We start from the raw sequence: 12,101 nt of genomic DNA on the forward strand, positions 1-12,101 counted from the left end.
CTTAATACATCCTGTATTGATCGAAGCTGTTCGCTTTTTTCATACAGAACAAATGACAAGGGTTGGTTCGGGGAGGGGGTTATAAAGAACAAAGATCTCTGAGGTTGTCTACTAGTTGTTCTGGTTTGCATTTCATAATTTTCTAAATTCCAATACACCATCTCATTGAATTCTGGCACTAAAGCCAGAACCATTACAGTAAATTTGCCTTGTACAAACTCGAAAATAACCAAAACTTGGCATCATATTAAGCACCAAAAGGGACCAGAATCAGTCACAACAAGGTGAGATAACAAAATAAACCCCTACTATACACTTCGCATAGGTAAGATCGCCTTGCTACTTCATTAGGATGCTTTTCTGCTCCGGCTACTTGAACCGGAAACACTTCTTAACTCGGTTGGACTGTACAAGTCTCTTTGACCCAATGAAGCACTACCTCGACGAGGAGAACTTGTATTTGGTTCCCCTCTTATAATCTCAGTTTCCAAAACTTTGGCTTCTTCACTTAGCATCTTTAGCTGTTCCAGCAAAAGCATATAAAACTATTCAGCCACTAAATCATGTAAAATATTACTCCTACAAGATGCCTAATTCGCGCCCAATCAGCTAATGTGTGAATGCAAGCTAATGGGAAGTACAATGGAATAGCCTTTAGTACAGATCTTTTACCCTTTCAGTAGACTTTTCCTTTAAATGGAAGGCCAACTAATTATGCAATACTGATCTCGTAAATACACAAAACTTTTGAGGATTACTTTGCCAAAGTTGTACTCAAGTCTTGAGCAACTCGAGGGACTTCCCTAACAAGTATAGGGGCACACAAAGTAAGGGTGGTTGAGGAGTTCTGACGAGATCCCAAGATAGTCCATGATATATATCACAAAACCAAAGCTAGCTAGACAAAAGAACTGGAAACATCTCAGGAATCGAAAACATTTGTACATGACGAGAGTCTAAATATCAACTCTAAGGTCTACTAATGCAATGGAAAGTAAAATCTGTAGAAAGAAGTACAATTTTTTTTGAGGATAGTAACACTCTGTAGAAAGAAGTACAATAGATGAAGATCGGAAGATAAATAAGCATTCATACCCGAACTTCATTCTCTCTTAACTGGTCCTGGAGGGAACTGATGGCGGGACTTAAGCTGCAATACAGAACAAATTGCTGATCAAAAATAGCACAACCACAAAGAAAAACTAAGTTCTAAAACAGACGTCAAAGAGTGAGCTCATTTACCAATACTCCATTAATTTGCACATAGAAGCCTGATATGTAGATGTGTGATGGATGAAAGTGAGCGGGTGCACTTTTGTTTCTCTGCAGAAAGACATCCCAAATTATTATAGCACTTAAAAAGCACATATATGCAAAACGAGCAATAAGCACACATTAAGTTCGACCACCTCATATTTGTTACAACAGCCTGATTATATGCAGTTCGTTCTTCTTCAAATAATACCCGTTGCAGATCCGTGAATGAATTCAAAGGTGCATCAAGATTGAAAATAGATGAGGATGGCAGAACAAGAAGAGGGATTTCCTTTCTGACATATTCTGCACCACTGTCACCAACCAAAAATATTTATAGATTAAGCCAAGCATTTATCATGCTTCAGAAGGGTGGAATCAGTAATTTGAATAACATGCAAATAGCAGAAAACATAGAAATTCATTGAATCAAAGGGAGAAGTGAATTGAACAGCTTTGACTGTTTGACTATTCATTATAGACACCACTATAGACTAACAACATTTTCTCAACAAGAGAGACTTTATTAACAACAAAAGCTTCTCTTTCTTTTTTTTTTTTTGGGTGCGGTGGGGGTTAAATAAACTTCAGTGTACAAGCAACTTCGCATTATCTTTAAATTGCAATAACTAAGAAAATTATAAGATAGACTCAAAATTAATAAATACTCTGAATCTGACACTTGCAGTTGCCCAAGATTCTGCAAAAACATGTCAGGTAGAAATTTTGTTCATCTAATTTTTTGCAGTTACCCACTTGCAGACCATCCTCTCTTCAATTGCATGTTTAAGCTAATGATCTATCTGACACTCTCCAGCAAAGCAACTTGTTAGGTTTCTAAAAAGAGCACATAAGATACTCAGACGTTCTAGTTCTTAAAAACCCACATTGCTCGAGGGTATACAATGTGGTTCTTTATATGATCTTGACAATTCTCACCTCATGAACTAGCTTTTGGATCGAATCATACTTGACGCCATTTTCTTAACATTATCTCAGAGCCAAACTTTTCCATGATTTTAGGTCGCCAATGTTGTCTGCATGTAAGGTTATCCAAACACCAGATGTCCAGTTCTAGGTGTGCAGGGTACGGGTTCGATTCCTCACAACTTCAACTAACTTTTGAAGTTCAGTGAGGTACTTTGTTAACAATTGTCATTGGTGCTGCTAATAATAAATGATGAGCTGGTAAAAAGTTTTTAAAAAGAATCAGTGATCTACTTCACTGAAGGGTCTTGATACTTGGTTAAAGCAAAATCCTTTTTTTCTGATAGGTAAACAAATTTATTGGTGTAAATTGCAAAAAGAAGGTGTCAATATGCACTTTATCAAAAAAAAGAAGGTGTCAATATGCACAACCATAAACTCACTCCTATTATAAGTGCATGCAGTTGAGGGAATCCATCAACCTATCTATGTCGTATGCCTTTAGCAATTTGCATCAAAAGGCCAAAAAGAAGACAAATATTTGTATTTGATCATGTGTGTTGGTTCTGTCTTTCTTTCAAACCACCCAAATTTCTTCATTCCAAATTAACCCGAAAGAGAAAAAGACATAGTAGTGGGGCTGGACAAGTATTGAACCATACACTTGCGACTTCCTTATCTAACTTCCTTCCAGACCAGCACCAATCTTCTCCATTTTCATGGCAAGCAGAAGTGAAGAACATGATTTTAAGAGATAAGATATCTTATTAAAGTAGAAGCGATGCCATATTAGTTCTTACCAGATTGATTTATGAAACCATATTTTTCTTTCAAAATGTGGTATAAACATCTAAGGTCCTCCATAACTCACCCCATAGAGAGAATTCCAGAATTGCTTTTTACGTAGTCAGAAAGAAACAGTTCAAATCATATTAAGTAATCAAATACATACTCAAATGTACCTCATCTCCAGATTCGATCGATGCATGGCTTCTTGCATACTTTCTGACATGTCCATTGGATCTACATCAATGACGGCATTACTAAGACTGTTGCCGTAAAGGTTTTCGCCAACTCTATTATCAACATTAGCAAAGAAATTGCCCAAGTCCGTCGATCTTGACCCACCCTAACCAATCAGTTAAGATTATCATGAGTTAAGAAGAAGTCCAAGGCTAAAAAGAGAGGAGTGAAAAAAGTTCTGATCCTCAATCATGAGTTTCGAAAAAACAGATTGGCACGACTATTTTCTCCAACTCAGCTATCAGTATTAGCAAGGGAATGCACCAAGTACATAGATCATCCCCATTCTAACCAATCCATCAACCAAGTTAATAAAAAATTACTGAACCCAACCTACCTCACACCTTGTCCCCCAAAACATTAAAAGAAAAAAGAATACATAACCAGCAGAAGAGAAAGAATCATAATGCCCACAATGTTTCCCTTCACACTAATTTTTCTCGGGAGAAGTGTATGTTCTTACACTGCAGATCCACCAGCAGCTTCAAGTGCCAAAGGCAAGGTCATACAGCAACAAATTTGATCCATTGAAAAAATCAGTGTATAACTTTTAAAACCTGTTTGCGAAAACGGCTAGCAGCCTCTTGAATTCCAGTAAAACGCAATAACTACCATGCTTTACAATTAATTGATTTTGAAATGGTAAGTAACTACTAACATTCTTTATTTAATTAGAAACCACTAAACATACCTTGGAAGCTAAAGCAGCAGCTCTTGAATCACCAGTATCTTGTTCAAGAATCTCAATTTTTGAACCAGCTCTAGATGTGTCTGCGGAACTTAAAGACGATTCAAGGTCTATTACAGAATTTTTATGTACAGGGGAAAGGGAAATAGGCCTCAACAACATGTGATTCTGCTGCTTTCCATCCAAGGACTGAAATGCAATAACTTGGATTCTCCCGACCTGAAATATTAGCAAATAGTTTGAAAGGAATTCACTGGCCAAGACATTATGCTTGTGGTGATCTACAGTTTTTATATATGAAAAGGTCAAGACATTATGCTGGTGCTGATCTACTTGATTACAAACAATCTTACACTACCTTCTGTGCATCTTCACTAAAACATGAAAATATCAACCCAATAAACCCAGCATCCAGAAGTTGATACATGGCTTGAGTGCGGACATCTGCATGATTTACATAGCATGTTATGGTTTTCATGGACTGAGAAAAAGATAACTAGTGACACAGGTATTAAGCTGAAAAGAGAATAAACTATGGCCGGACTTAACCCAAAATAACCTCTACAAAACATGTAGTCATCTATATAAGTTGGTGAAGACCAAACTATCAATGAATCACAGAACTACAGTCAGACGAAACTTAGGAGAATGCAAAAGGATTTAAAATGACATTCCAGTGCACTGAGTAGGCGTTTGGACATAAAAATTGTGAAATTTGAAAAAAAAAGGTAATATTTGTTTTCAAGTTGAAAATGGTATGGAAATTGGAAGTTCCTACTATAAGTGGGTTCCGGATTGGACCAAATTGGTTCTATTATACATAGTCCTACCCTGCATTTCAGTTTTCTATATAACCACCTATTCTGAAGAAAGTTAATGTTATCTTTGTTCAATTTAGGTCTTAGTCAAGGTTTTGTCTAATTTATAGGCCTTATTCAATGTTCCAAACTCATAGAAGAATGCTGATTTTTAGAGGAGCAGACAATTGCCCAACAGTCTATCGGCCAGACGGTTTATGAGAAGCCAATTCTGCATAAGGGAAAATTAAAAGTTAACCCAAACAAATCAATCACCAAATGAGTTGCTTTTGTGTTTTGGCACATATCTACTTAGCTCGCATATTGATTTTGAATGGTAAAATTTCTCCATCTAAACCTTCCAGTTCACCAGTAGACATAACCTAATTAATAGATGGATGATAAAACATTTAGAAAAAGAAATCAATTCCATGATGGGAAGGATGGAGGCAAAAATAGTCATACAAGCAAGCACAAAACTTTAGTTGTAGCAGAAAGTAAAAGTGGACATTACTGAGAAAGAAAGAGAACTTGGAATTGGAAGAAAAAAAAATAGACACACTCAGTGGAGATTGCAGGGATTTCATTTGTAGTCACTTCATTTGAACTGCGTAAGTATTGGATTATCAGGAGAGAAATAGAAACCTGGCCCCATCTGAGGATTACAAGTTTTGAAACCCTTCTGTATAAAAACAAAAAGACTGGCAAAATACAACACTTCTGTATATATATGTGGCTAATTTGTGTTTCTAGTCTATAGTAAGGTTCAAGTATTAAACGTTGGTTTTACTTCATATTCTTTGATTGAATCACCTTTTTTTAAGTGCTAATCTAGCTTGATTTATGTCACATTTACCGCCAACGTGTTTATATTTATTATGTTGTATGCAACCCAAAGATCAAGTATTACGTTCAAAATTCAAAATTCCAAGAACCGAAACAACTACTTTAATGGGTCTAGTACAAAAAAAAATACCAACATTCACGCGGAAAGACCATCTTTGGTTACTCAAATGTAATGGGACTAAACTATTAAGCAGAAGGTGCTCATAGAGGCACTTAATACCTACCAACATGGGAAGGGAGCACTGTAATGTGGGGATGTGAATGGTACCAGCCAATCACTCTTGTTGTTCTTCCTGTTGCCAGGGTCATTCTGTGCTAAAAAAGTTAAAGTAACAAATCCAGCATACAATTTTCCGGACGAAACTGCATTATCACAACCACAATCCAATCATATACATTTGAATACATCAAGCAACGAACTCAACCAACAGGTTAAGTTGTATGAAACCATAGTTCAAACGGGAGCAACGATCTCTTCTCGCCAACTGCTATCAAAGCCAAGAAAGCCGTAGCATGTCATAAAATATGGATAAGTCAATCTCTACATATACTATTAGCGTGTCATGCACTCTGTCATTTTAAGAAAAAGGTTTGCACAGATAATCCTAAGGCATGACACCACAGAAGTTATTTGACATGTGCCCCAAATTCATCAGAAAGAAAAGAAGACAACTTTTGCTGATAAATTTGACGTATTATTAGGAAGAAAACATTTGCGGAAACAAAGGAAGAAACCATTGCATGAAGTGTCATTCAAATTGCTTCATGTTATGAAGAAAAAGATTGAAGTTTATGAACACTAAAGTTGTTTCTCATTTGGCAGCAAATTTACCAAAAGCGATCATCGAAGCAATTAGAAGAAAAAAATTATTTTAAAAAGAAATTATTTTACCAGTCACTAATACTGCTCTATGTTGCAACTTTTAGAGGGGCAAGGGCAGTGAAAAAACATCACTAATTGTCACAGAGCAAAAAGGATATCTCAGCCTTGACTGATGCAGCAGTCAGCTGCTCAGGATTGGTCTCAACACGATCCTTCCTCCTGTCACAACGTGGCTGTGGCAGTGCTCCCCATATAAGTGCAGTCACACTACCATTTTTTGACTGCTGTGAATGGAAACAGCACAAATATTACTTTTGGACTTGGAAATGATTTAGTAGGAAAGCCATCATCAATAACATGTAAAAATCAAGGAAAGAAATATATGATTTTATTCTTCTTCTTGATGAATAAGGAAACCTAAAACTGTATACAGAACATTTGGAAAGAAAACGTCTAAACTATAACATGACAAGCAAAAATCAGAGTATGTTACACACTACTGGGACACGTCATGCAAGGGCGAGATTAAATTTGGACCATCAATACACCTGCATATCTACCAAAATAGCTGGAGTTTTAAATATGACTTTGACTTACTAAGATATTTTCTTTCCTGATCAGTGAAGAAAACTCAATACATATTACATACTGAAAACATGACTATGATTGGTCTAGAGTTAAAGAGATAACAAAATCTAAGAAAACAGTAGAACTATTTCCGCAAAAATTAATTATTCACCCCTGGACTATACACTTAAGGGTAGTTTAGTAGAGTGTATTAGCAAAAATTCCATGCATTAGCTATATTTATTAGTATTACCTTGTTTGGTACATTTTTTCATGCAAATATAATTAATGTTTGCACTAGTTATACACTATTGTGTATTGAGAAGTGTATTACCAATACCATGGATTTTTAGGTATTAGTAATGCAAAGAAATTTAATTCAATCCATATTTTTTTATACACAAAACTAAACATGCATAAAAATAGTCTATTTATAATTAATGCAAGATATTACGAAGCATAGATATTGCAAGTTTAGTCAAGACAAGATCTTGAGAATCTTTTCTCTCAAGGCAATATTTAAAAGTAAAAGGACTGTAGTGCAATATCAAGACACACGTACACATAGAAGGCATAAATATGCATCAGCTTATAAGGCACAGCTCAGAACCTCTTCGCCTTTTCATAGAATAAAAATATGGCAGTTCAACACCACCACTACCGCCTAAATCAGCTCTGTTTATCAAACTGATCGTGTATTCATAATAATTACTCAGTTCCAAACTAGTTAATGTAGTAAGGACAGATATACAGATCCTCTATATCATTCCGCCCAACCCCAGTACTGGGCAACTCTTGTCAAACATTAATCATGATTATAATTTAAGGAAAAAGAAATCCAACACTGACTAAAGTTACTACCTTTATGCAACAATATTAATCTCTCAAGGCAAAGAAGTTTGTTTTTTCTCCAAAATCTCTTTTTACCATTTCCAGATATGGCATCCAATCTTGAATTCCAGGAAATTTAACAGAAAGTACATTACGAATTTAGCAAACATCAATAATAGCTGAAACATAAGGAATGTCAAATCCAACAATAACACTTAAAGTACTGATTTTTTTAGCAATAATATCAAGTCCTCAAAGAAACAAAAGTTTTTCATAAAATCCTTTACCATTTCCAAACGTATCATCCAATAATTCTTTTAGAAAATGTAAACAAAAATGGAACCCAATTAGTAAATATCTACAAAAGAAAGAATTCCCGAAATCTCACTCTAACATTAACTAAAGTTGCAAAAAATACGTCCAATGATTCACGAATTGGAGGAAAATCCAACAAAATTTTACACCTATTCTTGATAAAAAGCTACTACTATCATCATTCAACAATTATAGCTACCCTTGATGATTGATAGGGTTTATAACAACCCAAAACCCTAACAACCAAAACTTCCTTCAGAAAAAATGAAAAAAAAAATATAAAAATCAAAACCTGAGTATCACCGAGGAGAAGTCCCATTATCTCTTCAGTTTCTGTAGACAATGCATGACTAAGACATGTTAACCACACTTCCTCCGTCATTTTCACACTCGTTAGAGCCATTTCTCTGTTCTAAATCTCCTCAATTCCAGTGTAAGCAGATGAATTTTCGGGTATTATTGTTGTGTAATTTTTCTTTTAATTTTCCTTTTCCGGTAGCGACCTCTCCGAAGTCTGCTATGACTGAGGAGAACGGAACGGCGGAAGAAAAATGAGGACAGATGGAAGTACAGATCGGAGTTTCGAACTGCGTGAAGAGTAAATTGTGCTTTTCATCCTTAAAGTTTTGTAAGTGTTTACATTTTGTCCTTGTAGTTTTATGTGATTTAGAAAGGTCCTTGATCTTTTAAAGTAGGCAAATACACCATAAAAGTGAAAAAAATATATTATAAGCATGTACCCTTTAATCTTTAATTCGTACCTACTAAATAATTACTCTATATACCTTTAATTAATTTCGTTTAACTGATACTAAATTAATGTATATATAATGTATTGATATTATTAGTGCTGATAATTTCACTTAATTAATACAAAATCAATATATATATATATATATATATATATATATATATATATATATATTGCATTGGTATCATTAATGCTGATTATGTCGTTTAACCTAAATTATTGAATAATGAGTAATTTCTGAATAAGAAACATTATTGATTCCATAAAAAATATCTATATACTTTTATAGTATCATTGACTAATGAGTAATTTTTTAACAAGAAATCTTAATGATACCACAATAATATACATATATTTTTATAGTATTAATAACGGGAAAAGACATAACTTCTCCCTTAAACTTGTCCCGAAAAGTCAGTTACACACTTAGACTATCATAGTGACCTATTACACACCTATACTTTCGAACCCCCTAAAATTGACGTGGCAAAAAAAATAAAACAAAAATAAAAAATAGGCGCGTTAGTTTAATAACGGGAAAAGACATAACTTCTCCCTTAAACTTGTCCCGAAAAGTCAGTTACACGCTTAGACTATCATAGTGACCTATTACACACCTATACTTTCGAACCCCCTAAAATTGACGTGGCAAAAAAAATAAAACAAAAATAAAAAATAGGCGCGTTAGTTTGAAAAAAAGTAAAAAAAAAAATTATAATTCTCTTTTCTACCCGTACCCCAAACCTCTTTTTCTTCACAACCCATCCATTGTTTTCTTCTTCTTCATTCTTTATTTTATCACACTTTTTTATTTTTTATCACAATCTAAAAGCACAAATTTTTTTATTCGCAATTAGGTTAATTTCATAGATTTGTTAGTGAATAATCGTATTTTATGTAAAAAAAAATCAGTTGATTGTGTCTATCTTTTTATTTTTTTGACTTTGTTAAAGAAATTTTGGTTGATAATCAATTTTTGGGTTTGGTGGTGATAGAAACTTTTATGGGTTTGGTGGTGATGGGTGGCGGGTGACAAAAATTAAAATAGGTAATTGAAGTGGTGAAGAAGAAAAAATCGATATTGATAAAGGTGGTGGTGATATTTGGTGTTGGGTGACAAAGAAGAAGAAGAATTAGATGCGATAGTGGTGGTGAAGCGTTATTCAATAGTGAAGGTGGGTTAGGATATGATTTTCCGATAAAATGAGAATTGAAAATAAATAAGATTTAGCGATGAGGAAGATATAATTATTAAAGACTTAAAATAACCAATTTGAGATTAATTAGATTAAATTATAGTTAATAAAAGAAAAATTAATTAATAAATGAATAAAATAAAATAATCATAATTTATGACATGACGCTGACGTAGCGCTGATGTGACAGCGAGTGTAATACAACACATAATGTGAGAATTGTGTTACACGTTTCAGGGTGATATTCCTTGAATTATTTTGAATATGTAAATATCTTGAGTCTTTAAGACCCATTTATGTAATTTTTTCTTTTCTTAATAAACGGATAAAAATTAAAACACGATAAATTTTTTTTGTTTAAATTTTATACATGAATTAAATATTACAATTATATTATTATCATAATTGTACTAAAATAACTTTGAGTGGCGACATAAAGAAGTTGGCATAGGCGATAGGACCATATGACTAGGAGTAGACTCTGGGATAAGAATAATTTCGATGAACTATAAATAATAAATTAAGAAGTGCTTCACATTTTAAAAAGAAAAAAAATCGAAAGATATATTAAAGTTTAATCTACTCGATATTTGAACATGAATACATGATAGGCCTTGGATCATTTTTATATATATATTATATAATATCTTAGGAAAAGTGAGAAATAATGTTTGAAGATTGAACAATTGGTAATGCACGAGGAAAAGAGTTTGAAATCATCATTTGAAGGCTAAATCTAGCTGCAATTATATACCAAATATGTATTGAACATAATTACAAGATCTTTCAAATACACAACAAAACTCAACACAAATAATTATTAATTGAATAATTTAACTAGCAATCAATTACTAAATTAGCGGAGCTTAATTTCTATATCGAAAATGTTCTACAAAGGGTGCATATACAAAAAGGTAACTGATAAATTAGTAGAGCTTAATGTTTATATCTAGAAACTTACTTTCTCTAATACTTTGCACATATTGTATTGTTATCTCCCAAATTTCAAGAATGATATCGCCTTCCTTGTGACTCAAGAATTCGCCAACCCTTTTGATTTTATATCCAAGTTTGACTGTTTCAGGTGTTACTTGTGGAGAATTACTTATATTTGAGAAAACAACTTTTATTTTTCAATTACAGAATTATTTGTATGAATGTTCACTCGTATTTTTAGAATTAAAATTGTCTATAAAAATTACTTGTGTTTCCTTTAAAATAAAAATATCTTTCAACTATTTCTTTTCTTTCAAAAGATTATCAAACACGTCATAGACTTTATTCTCTCTCAACTGATATTTTATGAAACAAATATACTTTTAATGTGCAATTGATGGAAAATTAACTCTAAGAATAAAAATATAGATAATGGAGAAACATACAATTTTATTTTTGAAAATTATTTTAAGAGAATAAAAATTCAAAAAGAACGTAAATCAACTTTTTATAAAAAAAATTGTGAAGGGTAGATTTAAACATAGTACAAATTAACATAGTAATATGGTAACATAGTAATATTCGGCTCCGGCTCCTCTCCATTACTCTACTCTCCATTTTCTCCAAGTTTCTATTTGGATTAATGACACATGTCATAGGTTAAAATAAATGATTAAGATTTAATTTTTTAAAGTAAACCTCTAATTATGATTTAGTTAATAAATATATTATATATCAAGTATTAAAATTATTATAATCTCACTGTCTTAGCAACATATTATTTTGTCCATAAATATAGGTAAAAAAAGTTTTCTTCCTATTATTTCTTTTTACGTAGGATCTTTTTTTTTTCTTTTATATAATATTTATGGACAAAATAATATGTTGCTAAGACAGTGAGATTATAATAATTCTAATACTTGATATATAATATATTTATTAACTAAATCATAATTAGAGGTTTACTTTAAAATATTAAATCTTAATTATTTATTTTAACCTATGACATGTGTCATTAATCCAAATAAAAACTTGGAAAAATGGAGAGTAGAGAAATGGAGAGGAGCCGGATCCGTAATATTCCATCTATTTCAAGTTTGAAAAGAAGTCTTGAAAAGCCTCTTATAAAATTCACTCACAAAAATTT

The 12,101-nt window shown here is 32.8% G+C and overlaps 1 protein-coding gene across 2 annotated transcripts; it reads right to left on the reverse strand.

Annotated features, from left to right (window-relative positions):
- Positions 1-99: 99 nt before the first annotated feature.
- Positions 100-8,675, reverse strand: LOC107023804 (lys-63-specific deubiquitinase BRCC36-like). Of its 2 annotated transcripts, none has more exons than XM_015224613.2 (10): positions 8,364-8,675; positions 6,517-6,642; positions 5,760-5,847; positions 4,251-4,336; positions 3,896-4,111; positions 3,144-3,310; positions 1,410-1,568; positions 1,243-1,323; positions 1,096-1,150; positions 100-521 (listed from the first exon to the last, which is right to left on the reverse strand). In XM_015224613.2, exons 1-10 carry the CDS (start codon positions 8,472-8,474, stop codon positions 348-350), a joined length of 1,263 nt encoding a protein of 420 aa, XP_015080099.1. In that variant the 5' UTR covers positions 8,475-8,675; the 3' UTR covers positions 100-347. The 2 variants fall into 2 exon arrangements, with proteins under 2 accessions (XP_015080099.1, XP_015080100.1); XM_015224614.2 differs by having other exon boundaries at positions 124-521; positions 6,517-6,639; positions 8,364-8,670.
- Between the last annotated feature and the right edge of the window lie 3,426 nt (positions 8,676-12,101).

This window comes from Solanum pennellii, chromosome 6 (genome assembly GCF_001406875.1).
Source record: "Solanum pennellii chromosome 6, SPENNV200".
NCBI lineage: Eukaryota > Viridiplantae > Streptophyta > Magnoliopsida > Solanales > Solanaceae > Solanum > Solanum pennellii.